This window comes from Geotrypetes seraphini, chromosome 13, assembly GCF_902459505.1.
Source record: "Geotrypetes seraphini chromosome 13, aGeoSer1.1, whole genome shotgun sequence".
NCBI lineage: Eukaryota > Metazoa > Chordata > Amphibia > Gymnophiona > Dermophiidae > Geotrypetes > Geotrypetes seraphini.
The window spans coordinates 24,524,457-24,549,402 of NC_047096.1; the positions used below are offsets into that span (position 1 = coordinate 24,524,457).

At 44.2% G+C, this 24,946-nt stretch overlaps 2 protein-coding genes across 8 annotated transcripts in view; both read right to left on the reverse strand.

The window, feature by feature from the left end:
• Positions 1-990: 990 nt before the first annotated feature.
• ATP5MG (ATP synthase membrane subunit g) lies at positions 991-5,153 on the reverse strand. 2 transcript variants are annotated; one of them, XM_033917960.1, is made up of 3 exons: positions 5,105-5,153; positions 2,724-2,884; positions 991-1,197 (listed from the first exon to the last, which is right to left on the reverse strand). In XM_033917960.1, the coding sequence occupies exons 1-3, from the start codon at positions 5,136-5,138 to the stop codon at positions 1,099-1,101; spliced, it is 294 nt and encodes a 97-aa protein (XP_033773851.1). In that variant the 5' UTR covers positions 5,139-5,153; the 3' UTR covers positions 991-1,098. The 2 variants fall into 2 exon arrangements, with proteins under 2 accessions (XP_033773851.1, XP_033773850.1); XM_033917959.1 differs by lacking the exon at positions 5,105-5,153 and adding an exon at positions 4,195-4,420.
• Positions 5,154-15,632: 10,479 nt separating this feature from the next.
• Positions 15,633-24,946, reverse strand: part of UBE4A (ubiquitination factor E4A) — a 50,905-nt gene continuing 41,591 nt past the window's right edge. For all 6 annotated transcript variants that reach the window (XM_033918545.1, XM_033918543.1, XM_033918541.1 and 3 more), the window contains one exon: positions 15,633-15,923. In XM_033918545.1, coding sequence (XP_033774436.1) covers positions 15,776-15,923 — 148 coding nt within the window. In that variant the 3' untranslated portion in view covers positions 15,633-15,775. The remainder of the gene's footprint in view (positions 15,924-24,946) is intronic.

The window sequence follows — 24,946 nt, forward strand, 5'->3', positions numbered from 1 at the left end:
TATAGTATATACAAATGCTAAGCAGTGGTAGAGGCTAGCCTAAGCATTGCATGAGATCAGCAAAGACATGAGTTTTAAAAATGCCATTTAATATATTTATGAGAATGTGTTGATCCAATATAATATTTTATAAGTTTAACAAACAGTTAAGGGTGGGAAATTGTAACTTCTGATAAGCATACCAGTGCTAGGCTGAAGCCAACACATATGTCTGTCACTCCCTTAATAGCCCTCTCTGTGTCTGTCATAATTAGATTATAAGCTCTTCTGAGCAGGGACCATCTCCTGCATGTACCTGGTAGCACTATAGAAATAAATTGTTGTTGATTCCACTGAGAGTAGTCTCTTATTAAAGGATGGAATGTCTCCATGTAGCACTTCAATTTTTCTAGAAGTTTTTTTTCCCCTGCCCCTCCCCCCCAAAAAAAAAAAAAAATAAATAAATAAACTCTTTGTCAAGTGTCCAGTAAATTTTTTCAAGCTGCAGCTCAAGGCAGCCGGAAGTGCACAGACACCACCATCCGCGCCTGCACAAAGGCCCTCCAGACGGGCCCTGAGATACCAGAGAAGAGGACTGGAGAGGCTCTGGCACTGGCTGATTGCTTACAGGAGAGCCTGTAGGCAGGCAGGCAGACAGCCGGCACCTCTACTCCTCCCCAGTGTGCCGCATCACACCTGAAATCTCAGGAGGCACACAGTTTGCAATACACTGTTCTAGATCTACTTCACCTTAGCAGAGGGAAATTACTGTATATCCGTAGCTTCAAACATAGTATCACCCTGTAAGACAGTAACATAACTATGTAGAGGTCAAGTTCTAAAAATAGTATAGAAGTCTAGGTTAGCATTGCCAAGATAGGGCTCACTAATTATGCTTTTTATTCATATATTAAAAAGGAAAGGAAAGTCCTTTGTTACAGCTGGACTAGGCAGGAGTAGCATAGTACTTCTGGTAAAACTTAATTTGCCTTCTGTAAGAACAGACAGTTCAACAGCCATAAAGAGAAACTTTATTTTGGCCCTGACGGATGAAGTAGACAAAGCTTGTAAAGAACATTAGCAACTAGAACAAAGACAACAGTATGGTAGGGTTGGTCTTCAAACATTGTAACCAATCAATCCACGCTTGCCAATGATCTCTCCGATATAAAACCACATCAGCACCTCTGTGGCTACTAAACCATTCCGCAGGGCTTCCTGAAAAAGAACAAGAGCAGCTGTGAGCTTTCATTGTATCATACTGCCTCCTAATATTGCTTACTTGCTACACAGCCCATTGTGGGCCATATACATGATACTCAATAAAAACATAATACACTAACACAGACTCTTAAGTTAACTTTTCAAAATGGAGTTAGAAAGTAACAAGGTAGCTCTGGACTCAAACCTTTTGAGCAATATAAGAGAGTCATCTGAGCCAGTCAGAACTCCTTTCTTCTTACCAACCCCAGGGACCAATTGTCAGTACAAGTGTTCACTTCTAATACCTGTCCATCTTTGGGCTTGATTTAGACTGCTCAGGATTATTGTAGACTCGAGAGACTATGGGAACTCACAGCAGTCATTTCCTATCGGCGATCTGCACAGGGCAGGAGTGTAGGAAGATTGCTCCTGCCCCGAAAGCCTGCTAGACCACTAGGTAAGGAGGGAGGCGGGGGTGCCCTCTGCTACTTCTTCCCACCTATGCAAAGACAGGAAGCAGTAGCAGAGGAAAAGCTTCCGGGTCACCAAAGGCAGCGTGTTTACTTCACTCATGCTGCTGGTGGCCCGAAGAGTTAGAGTAGCACCGCTGGGAACAAGAATGGTGAGCAAGCACTGGATCTTGCCAGGAGGGGGCTGGCACTGGCTCACGGGCCTTGCAATGAAGACCACTGACCTAAATGGACAGCCTCTGGAGATATCTGCTCCATATTACCCTCCAAAACCCCTTCACTGTGGATTTTATTTTCAGCTGGGGCCGATCCCAAGGCCTGATTATTGGAATGATAAGGAGCATGACAAAGACAGAATGCAGTCGGCTCTCAAGCCTTGCCTCCTGTCCAAAAAGGGACAGGGCCTTGGTATGATTTGAGAGCAGTGTATGCTGCTGCTGTTCCAAAGTTTAGGGCAAAGAATTAGCACCAGATTTTAAGAAAAGAAGTCTGTATGTAAATATCTCTGTAGTGGTGCGAGACTCAAATTCATTTCAAACAATGTTTTGTGATGTACCACACTCCAACTATATAGATTCATTGTGTAAAAAAAAAAAAAACCACACAACCAAATCAACCCAAAAACTTTCCTGGATTCTCAACTAACTCCACAGTACCCTTTTGTTAAGTAGTAGTCTAAACAAAAGTTACCCTGAAATTAAGTTACAAGCAGGTAATATGTATTTCTTGAGCAGAATGGGAGAACCTGAAGCCCCCCCCCAAAAAAAAAAAAAAATAAATAAATAAAATATATTGTATAACCAGCTAAAGGTGGTCAGCCATGCAATCCTAGAGCTGAAGTATCTTACAACACAAAAGTGACGATACTGAGTAAAAGTCAACATTTTTATTTTAAAAAGCTTGCAAGTACTACAGTGGCAGGGTAAGGAATCATAAACAAGAGTAGATGCACTCACACACACTGAAGGAGCAAGCTGCCAGGCTTAATTTACTAAGAATAAGAGGGGACACACCACTACTCTAGAAAAGCATATGCCTGGTTTTTGATATCAGTTCATAGCTTGAGTTTACCTTTACTGTGAGCTGTGTAAGACGGCCACTCTGAAAGGCACTGGCCATCTTTTTCATGCTCTCTATAGCCTTAGGGATCTCTGCAGGAGTTGGAGGAGCTAACTCAACCTTGGCATAGTACCAAAATGTGGCTAAACGGGGCCTGGAGTAAGTCACAGCAGCTGCAATAGAAAATATATAAAAGTTCAACAGACATTAATATATTCTGCATCACAGGTGTTTTCAGATATACTCCCTTAAGGAAAAAAGTAATTTAAGATTGCTCCTGGCATAGCTGATCCCAAATGACTTGTTAAGCCTGTGAGCGGTACATGAGGACAATGACGATTAAGACAATACTTGTCACTAAGGAAAAGCACCACTAATATGAGCTCTTTGGGGAAAACAGGATATAAAACAAGTTAAATAAATATGCAGTCCAATACCAGAAAAGGGGGCAGGAGCTTAGAGGTGCTATACGTTAGAAAATGCTACACCTTTCTTCTATTGTGATATTAAGTCTGTATCAACCTACAAATGCTTAAGACCATTCATGATTTTGTATTATAACAAGTATTTACCCCAATAGGTTCTACCCATTACTGAACCAAAGATGGTCAGAAATGCTGTTATAGGGGGGACGAAAGTTAAATACATTACTCTTAAAATGTGCGTCAGCCTCCATATCTATTAGAAAACAATAAAGTAGACATCCCTACAACAACATAGGGGGACGGGACTTGTACATGTTTGCATATTTTAGACAGTTACTTATTTTTGCACCTGAGGAAGTGAAGTGGTTAAGTATCTTGCCAAGAGTAGTGGGAATCAAACTCATTACCTCAGGGTGCTGAGGCAGCTGCTCTAACCAGCCACTCCCCCACTCCTACCCGGATCTTAAAAGCTGATCTGAGGCAGCGGAAACGACAAGCAAAATCCTACCAGAAGCTACACAAACTGTGGCTACATAACCAAAGCAGACCAATCAATAAAATTAGGGGGGGGGGAGGAAATCCACAGCTAAAATTGAAAAGATATTAATTGACATCTTCACCCCTGAATAACAGCCACTATAAAAGCAATAACGCAGCGTGGTGGGGGTTTTTTTGTTGTTGTTTTTTTTTAAAGCAGTGTGCATTAAAAGAAGCCATTACTTACAAGCAAAGAAATAAAGGGGGAAAAGAGTCTAACCCAATCTTAAAGCCGAGTTACATATACAACTTAAGACATGCAGCAAGGTCACGAAGAGGCCATAAACTACCCTAAAAATCTTTTAACTCTCAGTAAAGCAAAAACATAAAAAGGATAAGGCTTAGGTCCTGGGCGCGCATTAGCCAGATATACCGTCCTCAATTGCAAGCGAATGAACGAGGATTTTACGAGTAGGCCATACACGATCTGCTTCAGGATCTTAGCTCGGGAGAACAAGCGTAAAAGCCATTTATACGAAGACACTACCACCTCCCCAGCCCTCACGAGCCCTAGATCTCACCGCTCATAAGCTGCGGCGTTCGGGTGACGACGGTCTTGATAAGCCTCTGGGCAGCTTGTGCCATGTCTGCGATGCACTCTTAAGAGACCGTACGACGCCTGCGTCGTGCGAGCCTTAGCAATAGAGACAAGACCGCGAATGATGCTAGAGCGGCTCTCGCTGTCGCCGCCAGTGGAGACACGAGAGTGATAGAGCGGCGCTCAATGTCACCTCCAAGCTGACCCACTTAAGAGGTGGGACTTCCTTGTTCTTCCGTTCCAGGACCGGACGCTTGGTGTCAGGGAGCGGAATCTTGCCCCCCCCCCCCCCCCCCATTTATTTAAAGCACGCTTGGTACTGTGGAAAATACAGTATGAGATGTGGAATCTTGGTCGATATAGAATAGATGCTATACCTCAACAGATAGGTCTAGGCTGGTAATAATCGCTATACCTACAATTAGTTGTTTCTAAAAGGTGCATCTGGTGCGAAATCACAGGTGTTGCGTAATTTTAAAAAAAAAAAGCCTGATGGTCTTAGAAAATGGAGAGCTTGCCCTAAAATGGGTGTGTGTGCATGAACTGGCAATAACTGATAAATCAAGAGGCTACTACTGTACTTTTTAAAGCATCAACACCCAAGGACTTAGCCAGCTTGTAACTTTTATAAAGGCACAGCATTTACTCCTAGCAAATTCTAAGTTTATTCTTCAAAATTTAAAAATCATTATTATCCATATTCCATTTAAAATAAAACGTTTTTCTTCTACCTTTGTTCTCTGGTTAGTTTATGTTGGTTTTCCTGTCTTCTAATTCTCCTTCAAGAGGCTACTTTCCATTTGTCTGTCTCCTTGCTCCTGTCTATTCCCTCTCTACATCTGCCTCTGACATTTATCATTCCTTTTTAGCTCTCTTTTTCAATTTTCAATTACCTATCAAATTTCCGTCTTCACTCCCATTCCCCATCTCTTCCTCAGCCCTGCGTCCCTTTTCATCTTCAACATACTCGGAGCATATCAAAGGCAGCTTGCCTCCCCACTGGTGCTCAAGTCCCAATTAGACAAGTGAAAGGCAGTTTCTAAGGAAAGGCCCTCCCTCCCTCCCTTCCCCCCTCCCCCACTGGTGCATCATGCCCAACTGGACTGGTAAAAGAGGGGGCATTGCTACCCCTTCCACACTGCTGGTTTAGGCATCTGCCAGATGCCTCAGCAGGTGAGCTGGGTGGGGGGACAACTGATAGCATCTGTCGGACTCCTCGTAAGCCGCCTATTCAGGTGAGCTGGATGGCAGCCGAGTCACCACAATAAAACAGCTGTGCTGAAATGTCCCACACTGACAGACACAAACATTCCATGCCCCGCCATAACTTATCCAACATTTCTGTTTCCTACTGTCCACCATCTCTCTCTGCCCCTGCCTTGTCCCCATCCATGCATGTCTCTCACCTCTCCCCTCATCCTGTGCCGGAATCTTTCCTTTTTTTCACCCCTCCCCTGTACTCTGCCACTCAAAGGTGAATAGAAACAGCATATCACAAGCACCTGCTGTACCACTACACAACAAACTTCACACTGAGTGCCACGTGGGCTACCTTTTGCCTCACCCTACTACATCCACACTCCTGTGAACCATTACAACTCTATCACCATGCACCACATCAGAAACGATAGGGCCCATAGCCACTATTCATCAATACAATCCACAGCAGCCGCCAACAATCAACCCAATCACTCACGTTCACCCATACCATATAATTGCCTCCTGACTTTGCTTCATTGGATTATAGTAGCACCAGTGATTCTCATATAGCCATGGGGGAAGGGCTGCTGATACCCCAACCCAATGCAGCTAACACTGTCTGAGATTCTGCATGGAAAATAGGAATTCTGCACAAATTCTGTGTTGCACCGTCATGTAGAATTCCATCAGGAGTAAATATTGCATGAACAGTCTTGTCAGACTGATTAAATATTAAAGCAGAAATAGGCCCATCTTTACCTTAGCTGGTAGTGAGAGTGGTAAAAGCAAAAAAAAAAAAAACCAAAACATGGTATCTATGAAAGAATTGTTTATAGATACCCTTTCTAAACTTACCGTATGCAGAATAGGATTTACACATTTTCATATACAATGCTGGACCATAATTTTTCAGAGAAAAATGTCATTTCTTCTTCAGAATTATGTACACAGATAATTGTAGCTAATAGAAAAAGTAGAGGTTGTTACAAAAAAATATAGCACTCCTATAAATTTGTAATTCTTTTTTTTTCCAAAAAGGGACAAAATAATTTATAGGCATATATACAATATTCAACTGGCTTCATAGCAGCTATAGTATCATTTCTGACTATATTTGTTACAACCGCAAAGGTGGAAGTAGTTGAAAATTATTTATTTACTAATTTCCTTACACTATGGGGCTCATTTTCAAAGCATTTAAGACACACAAAATACCATGTGTCTTAAGATCTTTGAAATGAGTCTCTATATCTTGCAAATTTTGAAAGCACCAAAGTGTTATACAAATGCTACACAAAAGCTAAAATATTGCTGAAAATAATACAATGAAGACTACAATCATACGTTGAGTAAGAACTACCTGAAGTTCAGGCTGGTTTCAGAAAAGGTTGAGGAACAAGAGACATTATTGTCAATGTTAGATGGATATTGGAGAAGAGCAAAGAATACCAAAAGCCCCTATACTTTTGCTTCATCGACTACAGCAAAGCTTTTGATTGTTTCGATCATGAGAAAACTATGGAAAACTCTAGCAGAAATGGGAATACCCAAACACATAACTCAGCTGATAAAGAGCCTCTATGAAAATTAAGAAGCTGCAGTGAGAACTGAATATGGCAACATTGGTTTACAATAAAACGTGGTGTCAAGCAAGGATGCATCTTGTCACCTTACCTGTTGCAACCTTTATGGGGAAGCCATCTTCAGAAAAGCAAACTTGGAAGAAGAGAGCGTTGGTTTCAAAGTTGGAGGCCAAAATAAACAACCTCCACTATGCAGATGATACAACACCATTGTCAACAGCAAAGAAGATATGCTGTATTTACTGAAGTTTCAAGTTTATTCGTTATTTGATTGATCGCCTATCACAGTTACTAAGCGATGTACATAAACTAAAAAGTCAAAGCTAAAAGTCATAACATAGGATTAGAACTGAACATGAGATGAAGATCATGAACACGGAAAATGATGAAGATTTTGAGCTTGAAGGTGATAGAAGTTGTAAAGGATTTCAATCTCCTGAGCTCTTTTGTAAACAAAGAAGCAACTAACAGAGAAGAAATACTCTGCAGAATAACACTTGGTTGCTCAAAGTATTCAAAGGCAAAGAAATAATACTCCAAGCGAAGATCAGAGTTGTCCATGCCCTCATTTTCTCAGTGGTCAGTTACAGATACAAAAGTTGGACACTACAGAAACAAGACAGAAAGACTGACTCGGTTGAGCTTTGGTGCTTGAGAAGGATTTTATGCGTGCCGTGGACCACCAAAGGACTAACAAATCAATTCTGGAAGAGATTAAAACTGGTTATGTCACTTGGAAGCCCAGATGAATTTACAACTGTCTTAATTTGGTCACACTATCAGAAGAGAAAGATCATTGGAAGTGGTCATGTTTGGGAAGATCAAAGAAACCAGGCGAAGAGGGCAACCTGCAATCAGATGGCTGGACACATTGAAAACAACCATGGGGATGACACTGGAGGATCTTACTAGACTAGCACAAACCCAATTTTTTTCTAAATCTGTAATTCATCAAGTTGCTAGGACTCAAACATGAGTCAATGGCACCTAACAGGTAGATGTGAAGCACTTTGTTTACTCTTTCTAAAAATACAAGGATTAGGGGTATGTAATGAAGCTTTAAGTAGTAGATTTAAAACAAACCCAAGATAATTTTTTTCACACGTGTAATTAAATTCTGGAATTCATTGCCAGAGAATAAGAACATAAGAATTGCCGCTGCTGGCTCAGATCAGTGGTTTGCTCACACGGCAGCCCCCAGGTCAAGGACCAGTGCTCTAAATGAGTCCAGCCTCACCTGCGTACTTTCCAGTTTAGCAGGAACTTGTCCAACTTTGTCTTGAATCCCTGGAGGGTGTTTTCCCTTATAACAGACTCCAGAAGAGCGTTCCAGTTTTCTACCACTCTCCATTTAGCTCAGCAGGCTTTATAAAAAGGTTTGGATAATTTTCTAATATAAAAGTCCATAAGCCGTTATTAAGATGGACTTGGGGAAATCCACTGCTTATCCCTAGGATAACCAGCATAAAATTTAGTCCTTGAGATCTTGCTAGGTACTTGTGACCTGATTTGGCAGCTGCTGGAAACAGAATACTGAGCCTGATGGACCTTTGGCCTGCCCAGTATCGTCACTCATGTTCATATGTTATGTTTGTTATGTTCAAGTATCCCACCATATCCTCACCAGATGAAGTTCAAAGTGAGTTACAAAATATCTATTTAAACATAGATCGGAGATACAAGATAATAGCAAATATCAAAAGCCTAATCTCCTAACAAAATTTTTTGAAATAACCAAGTCTTCAAGTTTTTACAAAAACAATATAAGTAATAATTCCACATATTTCCAAAGGGAGTGAATTCCAAACCTGTATTATTTGTCCATTTACAATATAATGCTTATATTTTACACTCCTCATAGATGGACATGTTAGTAAACAGAACAATGCCTGAATATAAGAACATAAGAATAGCCTTATTGGATCAGACCAATGGTCCATCAAGCCCAGTAGCCCGTTCTCATGGTGGCCAATCCAGGTCACTAGTATCTGGCCAAAACCCAAGGTGTAGCAATATTCCATGATACCGATACAGGGCAAGCAGTGGCTTCCCCTGTGTCTTTCTCAATAACAGACTATGGACTTTTCCTCCAGGAACTTGTCCAAACCTTTCTAAAAACCAGCTACGCTATCCACTCCACAAAATATTTTTCCTATTACAGTAAATCTTGGAAAATGTTCAGGAACTACTCCAAATAAAGGTTTTAAATGCAAGATGCCCTAATTTCAGCTCCACCTGCAGAGCCACATGTTTTTGCCAATGTAATTCTACAAACAATGGCAAATTCGAAAATTCTTCGATAGAACACAATTCCGGCTCTTGGTACAATCCCTAGTCCTAGGTCTTTTAGACTACTGCAACATTCTCTACCTCCCTTGCCCAGCAACAATAATAAAGCAACTACAAACAATGCAAAACACAGCACTGGGACCTATCTATTCATTGAGGAAACACGACTACATCACAGAGGCTTACCTCAACTCACACTGGCTTCCAATTCCAGCAAGAATACTATTCAAATTCTACTGTCTACTATTTAAAACCATAAACTGCGACAACCCAACCTACCTGAACAACCGCCTCATTCAAACTACATCAACTAGACATAGGAAAACCCACACTCCTTTCACACACCCTCCAATCAAAGAAGTCAAACAGAAAAAACTAAATGATGGCCTCCTAGCCACACAAGCAGCAAAACTCGACAACCAAATCTCCAATCTACTAATTATGACCCCAGACATCAAAACATTCAGAAAAAAAATCAAGACTCTACTTTTCAAAGAAATTCCTGCAAACCACTTAATACCGCTAGTTCCTTCTCACTTCCCAATATGTTCCTGATTCCCCAAAGCAACCTCATCTACTCTTTATCTCCTCTAGAAATTACCAGATATCTTCTTGTAATACGTTTTTAGCAATTCTTTTGTAATCCGCCTTGACCCGCAAGGCAATGGCGGAATAGAAATCTCTAATGTAATGTAACATGATCAAATCTAGATCTATAAAAGTATTGCTGCAGTATTCTGAATCAAAACTTTTTCATTAAGTTAGCAAAGATTCCTGAAAATAATGACAATAGTCCAATAAGGACAAAATAATTTATTGTACCAATATTTTTTTAGTGCAATAGGTGTTTATCATTCTGGACAATAGATCTCCCCATGCTCATGAGCCATGCAGAAGGAATCCACTCCAGGTTTTCAATTCCTCCCCTTTCACCAGAGGATCTGCTGCCCTCTTCAGTTTTTCCTTCTACTTACGAGCCAGGAGTCTTTCTGATCTGCTCTGGATATTTATTATTTTTGGCGAGGTTTTTTGTTGCTGTTGCAGTTTTTTGACAGCTTTTGGTGCTCCTGAGCTCCCTAAGACAAGGAGAAAGCTCTGCCTGAATGGAGAAGCAGACAAGATCTGCAGCTGACAGAAAGACTGATATGGTACCTGTTGGCCAGAAACTTTTGTAGAGCTTGGGCTCCAGACCCCTGGAGCTTTGCTCGCTTACTGGGTTGCAAAATCGCTGCACTTTCTTCACAGGAACAGGTCAGTTATTCGCTGTTTATCATATTCTCCAGGGTTTTGTAACAGAAAACCGCAAATAACATACAAAAAATTATTTGCAGTTTTTTTGTATTCTTTGACTTGTTATTCCCCCTATTACCGCAAATGCAGAGGGGGAAGTGTAAATACCAATATTAAAAATGAAATAACAATCATGTACAATACAAATCTAATAGATGTGACAAAAAATAGAACAAAAGAAATAAAGAGAGAAGAAATGGAAGAGGAAAAAAAGTGAAAACGTATGGTGTGAACCATGGTTTGAATGGACCGAAGAAAATAGTGTGAATAAGAATAGCAGTACTTAAAATTTTAATCAAAAATAAAAACACCAAGAAAACTAATAAATAAAACTATTGAATATAGAGGGTAGGGGGAGGTGGGGGATAGGAAGAACTGAAAAGAGAAAAAGAAATAGAAGATAAAAGATAAAAGAATGGGAAAAAAGGGGAGTAAAGGGGATAAGACAGAGATAAAAGACTAAAGGAAGAGAAGAGAGGAGAGGTGGGATAGCATCTACAATAAATGAATGCTGATATTATGGCATCTTAAAAATAGAACAAAACAAATGTAAGTTAGTGATGTATGCCTATGATACATTTTAGACCAGTGTCTCTCAAATTGTGTGCCAAGGAACAGTGGTGTCCCCCGAAGAGATTCCAGAATTTTACTTTATTTAAAAAAATTCTCTTCATAAGTATACTCTAGAACAGTGGTCCCCAACCCTGTCCTGGAGGACCACCAGACCAATCAGGTTTTCAGGCTAGCCCTAATGAATATGCATGAGAGATTTGCATATAATGGAAGTGACAGGCATGCAAATCTGCTCCATGCATATTCATTAGGGCTAGCCTGAAAACCCGATTGGCCTGGTGGTCCTCCAGGACAGGGTTGGGGACCACTGCTCTAGAACAGATGACATGTATGTCACCTACACAAGAGTCTGTCAATGTTATGAACGTCTGTGTGTGTAAGGATACAACCACCCAGACAAGCATTATTCTTTGACGTGACGTGATTGGTCCTTGAAAACTAATAGAAAGTCATTTTATTTTTTAGGCAGTAGTTATCCTGACTTGAGCAACAAAGCAATCAAGGCTTTGTTACTGTTTGGATCTTCTTATCTTTGTGAACTTGGATTTTCACTCTGACAGAAATTAAATTAAAAACAAGAGAACGACTGCAGATGGTGGATGATGAAATGCGTGTTTGCTTGTCAACTATCGAGCCACATTTTGAGCTAATTTGTACTCAAAAACAAGCATAGTCATCGCATTGATTAGCAATTCTATTCTATCTACTTTAGTTTCACCCTTGTTACAATTACCCATACGTAGCTTTAAAAACTTTAAATAACTCTCAAATTACATTTTTGTTGGTTTTGCAATTTTATAATTTCAATTTTAATGTGCCATGAACACATTTGCTCCATTTAGTGTGCCAGAGCTAAAAAAGTTTGAGAGACACTGCTTTAGACAATAAAAACCATAATGGTAAAAAGCCACACAATTTTGGAGGAACTTAAATCAAATAAGCCGATTGTAAATTGACGCTACTTGCTAATTGAAAATATATACTACTGACTTTTTAAAATATTAGTGTTCCAAAAGAAAGGAGACAAATGGTTTGACAAGAAATGTGAGAGTGTGAAAATAATTTCACCCTCCGTTAAGTTAAAAAACAAACAAAATTTTCACTCTCTTTCACATTTCCCATTGTCAAACCATTTTATCCCCTTTCATTTGGAACGCTAATATTTTAAGTCAGTAGCAGTATATTTTCAGTTCATATGTAGCTTCATTTTACAATCAGCTTATTTGGTTTAAGTTCCTCCAAAATTCTGTGGCTTTACCATTATGGTTTTTATTGACTATACTATCATACACATACATCACTAACTTATATTTGTTTTGCTCTATTCTTAAGATGCCATGTCAGCGTTCATTTATTTTAGATATCCTACCTCTCCTCTCTTCTTAGCCTCTAAACTCTCTTCCTCTAGTCTTTTCTTTCCTATCCCCCTTCCCCCCTTTATTCCCCATTCTGTGACCTTGTTTAATCTTCTATTTTCTTTTTGGTTCTTCCTCACCCCCACACCTCCTCCCCCCTACCCTCTGTATTCAATAGTTTTATTTATTAGTTTTGTATGTAGTTTTATTTTTTATTAAAATTTTAAATGCTATTATTCTTATTCATAGTTTTCTTCAATCTATTCAAACCATGGTTCACTCTATGTTTTCACTATGTTTCTTCTTTTCTTCTCTTTTATTTCCTATGTTCTTATCCTTTATTCTATTTTTTTATTTGTCACAACTATTAGATACATATTGTACATGATTATTTCACTTAGAGAATTGGTATTTATTCACTTGTTTCAATATTTTATAGTATTTCATGCATCATCTCTTGTGATTTTCATTTCTGGTCCACTTTATCAAATATAAAACATACGTATTACATTCTTTCATACTTTTTGATTCGCATAGTCATGTTGCTTACAATGATTCAGTTCACATTACTGGTCCATTATTTCTTTTATTCCTTTCTTTTGTCCCTTTTTAAATTCTCTCTCCCTTCTCCTCTTTTTTTTAATTTTCCTCTCCCCGTTTTCTGATTTCACACTTTTTTGATCTTACATGTTTTTTACATATGTGTAGTTATTTAAAAAACATATATACATACACATTCTTTCTTGGTATTACATTTAATTTTATGTTTAGATTTATCACAAATCCATAACATTTCCAGTCTAAGTATTTTCTTTTCATACTTTTTTTTTTTTAATTTAATGTGGATAATTTAAAGATGTGTTTATATAGTTATATAGAGGGGTCAAGGTCGGTCTTTTTCAGTAGAGGGGTTAGTGCAATATGTCCCATTTCGGAGGAGAAAAGGCCCGATGTTAGAGCAGCATTTATAAGTTTGGTGAGGGAAGCGATGGCTTGTGTAGAGATATTCTCGAATAGGTAGGAGGGGAAAGGATCCAAGGTACATTTGCAAGTTTTTAGTTTGAGGCAGAGTTTGGAGACTTGCAATTCGGAACAAAAACAAAATTGAGGTAAAAAAAAAAAAAAGGAAGGAAACAAGGAAAAATTGAAATGAGAAGGCACCAAAAGGCAAAAAACATATGCTGAGATTAAAAAGACAACCTCAACAATAGAATGCTGGTCCCGTGCTCAAGCATCAGGCAGGAAGGCACCTGTGCATATGGGCACTGCCTCAAAGATTTAAAGTGACAATGCACTATGGCAGCGTCTGCACCAAGCTCCGTGGATGACATCACCCACATGTGCAAATATGATGCCTGCTTGTCCTCTGAGAAATATGGGTACTGAACTAGTAAGAGTTAAAAGCAGCATCAAAGAGGTAGGTTTTTAGCCTACATTTAAATGAAAAAGCACGACTGGTAATTTAGAAGGTCTTTTCCAGGAATAAGGTGTAACAAGATAAAAGATGTGCAGTTGGTGGTAGAGAAGAATACAGATAAGAGTGACTTACCAGATGAACCAAGTTTCAGGGGAGGGGTATAAGGAGAGAAGAGAGGAAAGATACAACTGCATTTATTCTGCAGCTCCTCAGTAAGCCAGCAATCTCTGGGACAGCAGCAGCACATTCTGCTCCTAAGCCCTGCCAACAGCCCTATCCCTACACCCTTGTTCTCTTGACTTTCATGCTACACTATAAGCAGACAATAGCATCTACTGGTACAATCTCTTGCCTGAACAGTCCATTATGTTTTTTACATGCAAAAGTAAATCTCACATATTTTTTTGCCCATATAGACACATTCTCCATTTACGATGGAGAGAATTCTTTTCCAGGCTGGGGGAATACTATTAAAACCTCTCCAAGCAAAAAAGGACTTCTTTAGATAGATTGATAGTGTACAGTTTATTTCTCAAATCAGTACACTGACATGTTTGTATTTCACTTCCAGGAGGTAATCTCCAGCATAGGCTCAGATTTGCTGTACATATTGTAAACTCTTTACACCTGGCTTGAAGCATCTGTAGTAGCACAGGATGGGTAAAACAGCAGTCAGAGCTGCAGCGATCCATAGGGCAATTAATATTTTAATTTCAGCCAGTGGAATTCTCATACGATTTTAATGGGAAACAGTCCTATCAGAAAGGCAGATCTCTCCTTCATTGTATCTATAGCACTGAAAAAAAAATTGCCAGTTATATACTGCATGAACCAAAGAAAATGAGAGGTCTCTTATTTATGATGGAAGAAAAAAGTCATCACATTTGTTTGCTGTAGTAATAATCAGGCAACAGAATTAGATGGAAAGGTTTGATTACAAGCCTTATGCCCATTACAATAACCTGTAGTGTGCAAATAGCAACATTAGGAAGTTCTCCAGAACAAGTTATTCTCTCCACTGACTGACAGGAAGCGGATAAGAAGTTAAAAAAAAAAAAAAAAGGACTATATTCAGAAATTCACTGCTGCATAAAACTGCATTTGCACCTGATGCAATCTACCTACTGCAAGGCTGGGAAATGTACAGTGTTATGTAAAGCTGTATTCTTCTCCTAATTTAAGGTTATGCTAGAACATAGCTGTTTTCTCTCATCAGAAATGCTCTTCTGATTATAGGCTCCATGGTGCATATCGTCTTCCCCCTCACTGTAGATAAAACAGGGTCTCTCCTCTGGGCAGGGCAATGGCTACTCAAGCAGAGGTATCTGGATTTTCCACACAGGCACACTAGAGATATTGGCCCAGGTTTCTGCCTACATTTCCTCCAGAACTAATGCTGGACTCCTACAGACAGCATCATTTTCCAGGATAAAAGAGAGTCAACATTCAATTATATTTCTAGAAATAAATACTTTTTCTCAGCTCAGCTATACTTGAAGCAAGCAGGATTCTGTCTTGCTTCTTACACTGAATAGTGCCATTCTAAAGAGGAACATAAAGGCGACAGAAATTGGAGCACAGAAATTGATTCTCACTCGTGACCAGTATAACACTACTTCCCAAAAAGAGCTTGCTGCTATTTTACATATGCAGAAAATGAGCAGCCAGCCACATCTAAATTCCCCCAACAGACCTCTCAAGTCAACAAGTACAAGAAGTTTCTGATCTTGCCTATTTATAAAGAAATGAACAGTGGAAATGTGCAGACAGACTTCAGAGACATTTTTCTGTGCCTCTGAACTTAAGAGGCATTCTGCTGGAGGCATGGCAGTTTCTGTACATGTGTGTGCTGTTTATTCACGGTGTCTCTACTCTGTCTTCTGTGTGCAACTTTTGTTGCCGTTTCCTCTCTGCCAACCATTGCTGGATTTTCTCCTTTAGGTCGGTGTTGGGTCTGACTTGGTCCATGGTGAGTGGACTGCGATTGAAGGGGTCAGTCTGATCACTGTGAAAGATACACCACTTGTAGTTAGGAGATGCAAGTTGCTCTATATTCTATACAGAATCAAAGTCAGCATTGAACAGAATCACATTTCATGGAAATTTAGTGTTTAGTTAGCATAGCTGGGTTTAAGAAAGGTTTAGACAAGCTCCTGGAGGAAAAGTTCATATTCTGCTATTGACGTGGAGGAAACCACTGCTTGCCTTGGATTGGTAGCATGGAACATGGCTACTATTTGGGTTTCTGCCAGGTACTTGTGACTGGATTGGCCACTCTTGAAAACAAGAAACTGGGCTAGATAGAGCATTGGTCTGACCCAGTATGGCAATTCTTTTTTTTTTTTTTTTAATGAAAAATAAGACATAACAAACCCAATATGTACATTAATTTGAAAGGACATTTTCCCCATATCTTTTTGTGTCTTTACCCCAAAATAGCAAGGATAAAAAAAAAAAAAAAGAGATTACGTTTTTACCTTGATATCTTTTTCAGTATATAGGAATGGTATGCTGAACCTTAGGGTACTCCGTCTATTCTCGCAAGCATACTGCATAAAGATGTGAATCATAGCTTTTGAAACCTCCTCCTTCTCCCATGAGTATGCTGTCCCCTTCAATTCATTCCAAAGTATGCAAGAGCACTAGAGTAAAAGACAGAAGGAGGGACACGGAGAACTCAACGAAACCAAGGTTCTGATCTGCTCATATAACGTTATAACAGACAATAATAAAACTGTAATGTCATTATGGTTTTCCAGGCCTCCAGAAAGTCCGAAAGCACACCTCTAATTTTCTGAAGGGCGGCTGGAGGCCTGGCATCATTGTGGCTTCTTAGCTGCTGTTGTGGCCTGAGAACCTATATTTTGAAATTTTCTGACTTCTGAAATATGTCTGACAAGCATCCCGAGGCATACTGGCGAAAACATCAGGACCCGGAAAGGAGCTCCAGTAGCCATTCCAAGGTCTGCTGTCCGGTAAGGACTTGGGACAATAATCTTGCAAACTGGCCATAAGATCATCCAGGCTTTTGCCAAAAAGCATCTGTTTCTTGAAGGGGAAGCCTGCTAAGCAGAGACTGAATCACATGCCCATTGATCCACAGATGGAATAAGCAGAGACTCTCACCAAGACTCTAATTATATCATAAAGTGCATCAGCCACATAGTCTATCCCTGCCATGAGCTGAGCTAACAGCTCATCTGCTGTCATATCCACGGTTTGCAGCTGTGGATAACAGGTACATACAATGAAAGAAGTAGTTGACACCACCTTAACTCCTAGGGCCAGGGCCTCAAACTGCCTTCTGAGAACCATATCCACTCTGCAGGCTTGTGTATCCTTCAGCATGACTCCTCCCTGACTGGGTAAGGACATGCATTTAGTCACCTGTGCCACCAGGGAGTTTACCTTTGGAATTGCAAACATTTGTTGGAACTCTTGATCCATAGGACACAGCCTAGTTATGGCTTTTTCTCCTTTGAGGGAGCCTTCTGGGACCTGCCAGGAGTTTCATGCCTGGGTACCATGGAAAGGATGTGGACGAGATCATGCTCCGTTCAAAAGAGAAGACTGAGATGACTGGGGCTGAGGCAGATCAATCTTGAGCTCATGAAGAGACTTGGTAATAATGTTTGGCAGAGCCAAAGACTTGAACAGCTGCCGTATAGAGGGATCATCTTCCAGGTCTGCGGCCAGGACTCCATCCTGATCCTCAACGTAAGAAGCCAAATCTCCCATCAGAAGGGCCTCACTTTGGGACAATAAGGATATCAAGACTGAACCTTTGTCAATCGGACAGGGATTCATGAGACAATTAGAGTCAGGAAGGAGCTCCACTCTCATAGAAGAAGCACTCTGAGGATTTTTAGGAGGTGTGTGCTGAGGGTCACTCTTCAGTGGATCTAAATTGTGTATTTTGGCAATGCGCATACATCTACCAGAGCAGATTAATGAATCTGGGGTAAAGGCCTTAGTAAGCAACTCTCCTTCCCCTTTAGAAGAGAGGAAACGTCTCTTCTTTGGATGCGGAGCATCTGTGCCAGTTTGGTGCGCCGTGCCACTGTTCCAGGGCTTCTGGGGAAATCTTTGCTCCCCTAATAGGCTCATAAGCCATGTGCCATGCCCCAGAGGGGCAAACAAAAAGGGAGGGGGGAGACAAAATGCAGCTGGCACCGTGAGTGCCCCAAAGGAACGCTATTGGTGCCTAAACAGCCTGTGCTCCAGCCTCTTACCAAGTCAAAGGGGTGAGCAAACACCAGGGGGAATGGACCCTGGGCTCCACTAATCTTCAGCAGTCTAGCTGAAACAGGTCCCCAAAGGATACACTTGCCAGCAACGGATTTAAAATCTACTCCTCTCCACGCAGGCAGAGTATACCCTTATCAAAAGGAATCTCCAATTTCACACACACACACAAAAAAAAACCCCCGCGCAAAACTATTGCAAAATACTAAAATAAAAAAATAAACAGAGCAGATCAGAAGATATCTTTCATGCTGACCTGCAGAAAGAGAAACTGAAGGGAGCAGCAGACTTCTGGGAGGAGGAGAAAGTTTCAAAAGCTGTGATTAACATCTTTCTGCAGTATGCTCAAGAGAATGACAAAGTACCCTAAGGTTCAGCATACCATTCCTATTGCACTGGAAATCTGAAATTTCAGGGGTTTTTGTTTTATCAATAGTGTGCTCTCTTGTTGAAAGAAGGTGCACTTTATACTTGATATGGCTCCCATAATAAATACAAAAAATAAATCTCAAAACAAAATGAAAATTTCAGTAAATGACAGAGAAAATAAGGAGAAATTAGGTTCTTACCTGCTAATTTACTTTCTTTTAGCTTCTCCAGACCAGTAGAGGTTAACTTTACGATTGGGTATATATCTAATCATGACCAGCAGGTGGAGACTGAAAACAAAACTTTGGGACAGTATATCCTAGCCCCTCCTCTCTATTTCCCTCAGTCTGCCGAATAGCCAAGCAGAACCAAGAACTGGAAAACAACAGAGAGAAAAAACAATACTCCGAAAGGAGTAACAAATAACATACCCAAAAATGCTGTTGGAAAATGCAGAGGAGAAATTCCCGAAGGAAGAAGGTCCCCACAGCTCGCCAGCTAAGCCAGCCGAGCCACAGCCGCTGTTCTTCAATACTCCCCGGCCCTAGAAAAATACTAGAACCCGCAGCAAAAACCAAAAACTGCCCGCGCAACAGCCCCAACAACAACAACAACAGACAGGGTGGGGACCTCTACTGGTCTGGAGAAGCTAAAAGAAAGTAAATTAGCAGGTAAGAACCTAATTTCTCCTTCTTTAGCACTCTCCAGACCAGTAGAGGTTAACTTTACGATTGGGACGTACCAAAGCAGTCCCCTCACGGGCGGGACCCCCGAAGGGCCGATACCAGTACACGTTCACCGAACACCGCGTCCCGACGCGCCTGAACATCTACCCGATAATGCCGAACAAAAGAATGCAAGGAGGACCAAACCGCAGCCTTACAAATATCCACCGGAGGCACAAGCGACGACTCAGCCCAAGAAGCCGCCTGACCCCTAGTGGAATGAGCCTTGAGAAACTCCGGAACCGGCTTCTGACTCAGAAGATAAGCGGAAGCAATCATCTCCTTGATCCAGCGCGCAATAGTAGCCTTAGAAGCGCCAACCCCCCGCCGAGGACCCGCCAGAAGCACAAAGAGATGATCGGAGCTCCGAAACTCCCGGGTCCGCTGCACATAAGCATGGAGGACCCGACCGACATCCAACTTGCGCAGCTGTCGTTGCTCAGAAGAACCCTCCCGACTACCCAAGACCGGGAGGACCACCGATTGATTGACATGAAAAGGAGAAACTACCTTCGGCAGAAAGGAAGGAACAGGCCGCAAAACAACCCGCTCCTTCGAAAACTCCAGGAAGGGAGCCCTACAAGAAAAAGCCTGTAGCTCCGACACCCGTCTAGCGGAAGTAATGGCCACCAAAAAGACCGACTTCAGCGTAAGGTCCTTCAACGAACAGCCATCCAACGGCTCGAAAGGAGGGCGCACTAGAACAGAGAGAACCAGATTGAGATCCCAAGAGGGAACCGAGGGCCTTATGGGAGGCCTGAGCAACTTGGCCGCCCTAAGAAAGCGAATCACATCAGGAATGGCTGACAAACGCTGACCTGTCACCAGCCCCCGAAAAGCCGACAGGGCCGCCAGATGAACCCGAAGAGAAGACCAGGCCAGGCCCCTATCCAGGCCATCCTGCAAAAACTCTAGAATGTTAGGTAGAGAAGCGCGAAAGGAGACCACTCCCCGCGCTCGGCACCATTCCTCAAAAAGACGCCAAACCCGTACATAAGCCCGAGAGGTAGAAAGCCTCCGGGACCCCAAAAGTGTAGAGATCACCTTGTCGGAATATCCCTTCTTACTCAGGCGGCCCCTTTCAAGAGCCAAGCCGTAAGACAAAAGGGAGACGGGTCGAACATGGGAATGGGACCCTGCGTCAGAAGATCGCACCCGAGAGGCAGAGGAAGAGGATCCGCCACCAGATGCCTCACCAGATCCGCATACCACGGACGACGAGGCCAATCCGGAGCCACCAAAACCACCAGCCCCGGATGGCGAACAACGCGAAGCAGTACTCTGCCCACTAATGGCCAAGGAGGGAACACATACAACAGCCCCTCCGTTGGCCACGGTTGGACCAGAGCATCCAGACCCTCGGCCAGACCGTCCCTGCGACGACTGAAGAAGCGGGGTACTTTGGCGTTGCCACTTGTAGCCAACAGATCCATCAGGGGCTGCCCCCAAGCACGCACTAGCAACTGAAACGCCTCGGCGCCGAGACACCACTCTCCCGGATCCAAGAAGTGACGACTGAGGAAGTCCGCCTGAACGTTTTCTACCCCGGCAATGTGAGAGGCCGAGAGGTCCAGAAGATGCGACTCCGCCCAAACCATGAGCCGAGCCGCCTCCTGCGCCACCAGAGTGCTCTTGGTGCCCCCCTGACGATTGACATAAGCCACCGCCGTGGCATTGTCCGACAGGACTCTGACCGACTTGCCCAACAAAAGGGAGTGGAAAGCCAACAGCGCCAGCCGGACCGCCCTGGTCTCCAACACGTTGATCGACCAGGAGGCCTCCTCCGTGGACCAGGTTCCCTGAGCTGAGTGACCCAGGCACTGGGCCCCCCAACCCAGGAGACTCGCATCCGTAAGGAGCACCGTCCACTGCGGAAGATCCAGACCCACCCCCTGAACTAGGTGAGGGGTCCGGAGCCACCAACGCAGACTGCAGCGCGCCAAGCCTCGCAGGGGAACCGGAACATCCATCCCGTGCCTCTGGGGAGACCACCTCCGGAGCAGAGCATACTGGAGAGGACGCATGTGGGCCCGCGCCCACCTCACCACGTCCAGGGACGCCGCCATCGACCCCAGGACCTGGAGGAAATCTCGCGCCCGAGGACACCGGGACGCCAAAAGCAGGCGAATCTGAGACTGCAATTTGCTCACCCGGGCCTCTGGGAGGAAGACCTTCCCCAAGGAGGTGTCGAACAGCACCCCGAGGTACTCCAGACGCTGAGCCGGAACCAACCGACTCTTGGAAAGGTTGACCACCCAGCCCAGCGACCGGAGAAAACTCCACCACCCGAGCCGTAACCCGGGAGCTTTCCTGCAACGACTTGGCCCGAATTAACCAGTCGTCCAGGTAGGGGTGTACCAGGATGCCCTCCGACCGCAAGGCTGCCGCGACGACCACCATCACCTTGGTGAACGTCCGGGGAGCCGTGGCCAGCCCAAAGGGAAGCGCACAGAACTGATAGTGCCGACCCAAGATCGCAAAGCGCAGGAAACGCTGATGAGAGGCCCGAATAGGAACATGCAAGTAGGCCTCCGTCAGATCGAGAGAAGTGAGAAACTCCCCCGGCTGAACCGCCAGAATGACCGACCGCAGCGTTTCCATACGGAAAGAGGGAACCTTGAGAGCCCTGTTGACCCCTTTCAAATCGAGGATGGGCCGAAAAGTCCCCTCCTACTTGGGCACCACAAAGTAAATGGAGTACCTGCCCGTGCCCCACTCCGGGGGGGGCACCGGAACTACTGCCCTGAGATCTAGCAAGCGCTGAAGGGTCTGGCGAAACGCCAGCGTCTTCCCAGGAGTCTGACATGGAGAAGCGAGGAAAAAATCCGGCAGAGAGCGGGCGAACTCCAGGGCATAACCGTCCCGCACCACCTCCAGGACCCACTGATCGGACGTGATCTCGGCCCATTTGGGAAAAAAAGTCGCGCAGCCGGGCCCCCACCGGAACCAAGGGGGGCGCCGGCAAGGCGTCATTGTGCAGGACGGGAAGCGGGGGAACCGGCGGAGGGATTCCCTGCCCCCCGACGGGCCCCCCGAAAGGGCTGCATGCGCTGGAAGAACCGACCCCGGGAAAACCCCGGAGACTGGAAAGAAGCAGCCCCACGCCCAGGGCGATACTTGCGAAATTCCCGCAAACGCCCCCGGGCCGCACCACCCCGAGACGCCGGGCGGGCACGGTCCTCCGGCAAACGGGGAACTTTCGAGTCCGACAGAGTCTGAATCAACTTATCCAAGTCCTCTCCAAATAAAAACGACCCCCGAAAGGGAAATTTAGTAAGCTTAGCTTTGGACGCAGCATCCGCCGCCCAAGCGCGCAGCCACAACACACGCCTTGCGGCCACGCCAAAAGCCATGGACTTAGCCGAGATCCGCACCAAGTCATACAGAGCATCCGAGAGGAATGAGGCAGCCATCTCAATCTTCGCTACCTCCTGATCCACCAGAGACCAGTCGTCAGACTCTCGATCCAAGACCCGCTCCGCCCACCGAAACACGGCGCGAGCGACCAGTCCCCCACAAATAGCCGCCTGGACCCCAAAGGCAGAGACTTGAAAATTTTGCTTAAGGATGGTCTCCAATTTGCGCTCCTCAGAGTCTCGCAAGGCAGAACCGCCCTCAACAGGCACGGTATGCCGCTTGGAAATAGCCGAGACCACCGCATCCACGACTGGCGAAGCTAACGTTGCCCGATCCCCTTCAGGAATGGGATACAGGCGAGCCATGCTGCGCGCCAGCCGAAACGGCGTCTCCGGCGTTTTCCACTGCTCAAGAATAATATCCCGAATATCCTGATGCATAGGAAAAGAGCGGGAAACGGACCGGATCCCTCGTAACAGAGGGTCCCCCACACGCGGAGTCTCCGGCGGCGCGTCCTCAAAACGCAAAGCCGAAGAAACCTGTTGAATAAGGTCAGGCAGCTCATCTCTCTGAAAAAGGCGCACCACGGACGCCTCGTCACTGGAGAACGGGAAACCCGACAACCCGCCGCCAGCTTCCGTCCCCTCCAGAGGGTCCTGGAAATCCTCAGAAGGGTCCAGGTCCTCCTCCAGACCGACACGTTCCTCCGACCACAAATCCTCGTCCCACGACACCCGCGGACGCTTGGACAAGAGAGGCGGCGGAGGGGACGTCACGTCAGACGAGAGAGGCAAAGCCGCAGGGAGCGCGGAGGAAACCCCACCCCCCGAGACCCCCTGGGCGCAACCGGGACCCCCAGCCGCCTGAAAATAGGCTTTGCATAATGAAAAGAAAAAATCAGGGGAAAACCCCCCCGAGGGTCCCAAGGGACTCCCTGCCACAGCAGGGGACCCAGCAGAAACCTGCCCCTGCATAGTCAAAACAGGGGGAAGGTCACCTGAGGTGGAAGACAAAATGGAGGGGCCAGACAGAGAAGATGGCGGTTTTCCCGCCAAAAAAGCTCCCTCCATAGCCTGAAGCGGCTGAGAAACCTGAATAGTCTCAGCCGCTAAAGCAGGCAAGCCGGCATCAGCTGTCAAAAAATCAGCTGAGAGGGAATCCTTCGGGGAATCCCTCCGTGGGCGGTTGTGGAAGACCGGGCTTCCCCACTGCTCCAAGCCGACTCGCGAGGCACCATCGGCGGGGAGCTCTGGGCGCCTGCAGCCGCTGCCGACGGAGCTCCACCACCTCACCGACCCAAACCGCCGAGTTCAGGCCGGCCGCGAGTGCCTCGCGGCTGGACTAAAATTGTGGCCTACTCCCCCGGAGAAGGGCACAATTGCTCCAGACGCGACCTAGCTATAAAAAAGTGCTGGTTACATGAAAAAATACAGTAAAATACAGTTTTCTTAAAGGGAAACAACCCTTCAGACCAGCACTACCTCAGGATTTTTTTTTTTTTTTTTTTTTTTACAGAACAGACTCCACAGGCTCTCGAAGCAATATGCCTTGCTTGACTTAGGGGGCAAGGCTTACTGCTGAGGCTCCTCTAAAAAAATATGGGGAGGTGGAGGAAGTGGGGGGAGGGACCCCGCTCGTGACCCGCCGGGTTTGACACCCCCGAGGTCGGACGAACCCCCAAACAGAGTCCGTCCAAGCTCCGTCCGGCTAAAAACAGGGACAATAAACCCCTAAACAAATTCCAACAGCCCTACCAAGGGAGATGGGTACAGATCACTCAACACCTGCTGGAGACTGAAAGAAGACTGAGGGAAATAGAGAGGAGGGGCTAGGATATACTGTCCCAAAGTTTTGTTTTCAGTCTCCACCTGCTGGTCATGATTAGATATATACCCAATCGTAAAGTTAACCTCTACTGGTCTGGAGAGTGCTAAAGAAAATGAAGCATTTTAGGCTGTACACCACATAAACAAAACTCAATGGAAAAATTGTCAGATGGCTCATGAACTTCCATTAAGAGAGAGAGGAGAAAAAAACCCAAAACACACATACACTGAGGCATATGCATTTACAGCAAGATTGTCAAAGTACCAATATCAAATGCTGGGAAATATATAAAGACAAAGTAAATAGGATTGCTGAAAAACAGGTCAGCGTTAAGACACCATTTCAGGCAGCTTACATGAATTTACCCATATTGCAGCACTAAAATATCCTTTACAATAATGTCCCAGTGCTAGTGTAAAATTATGTACATAAAGGATGCCATGGACCAGGGCTGTGGAGTCGGAGTCTAAGGAAATTTCGGGTACCTGGAGTCAGAGTCGGAGTC

Coding starts and splice junctions, on each gene's coding strand:
- ATP5MG (XM_033917959.1), bottom strand. CDS start 4,258: ATGGCACAAGCTGCCCAGAGGCTTATCAAGACCGTCGTCACCCGAACG. Junction 2,885..4,194: donor AACGCCGCAGCTTATGAGCG/GTGAGATCTAGG, acceptor TTTCTATTGCAG/CTGCTGTGACTTACTCCAGG. Junction 1,198..2,723: donor TTACACAGCTCACAGTAAAG/GTAAACTCAAGC, acceptor GTTCTTTTTCAG/GAAGCCCTGCGGAATGGTTT.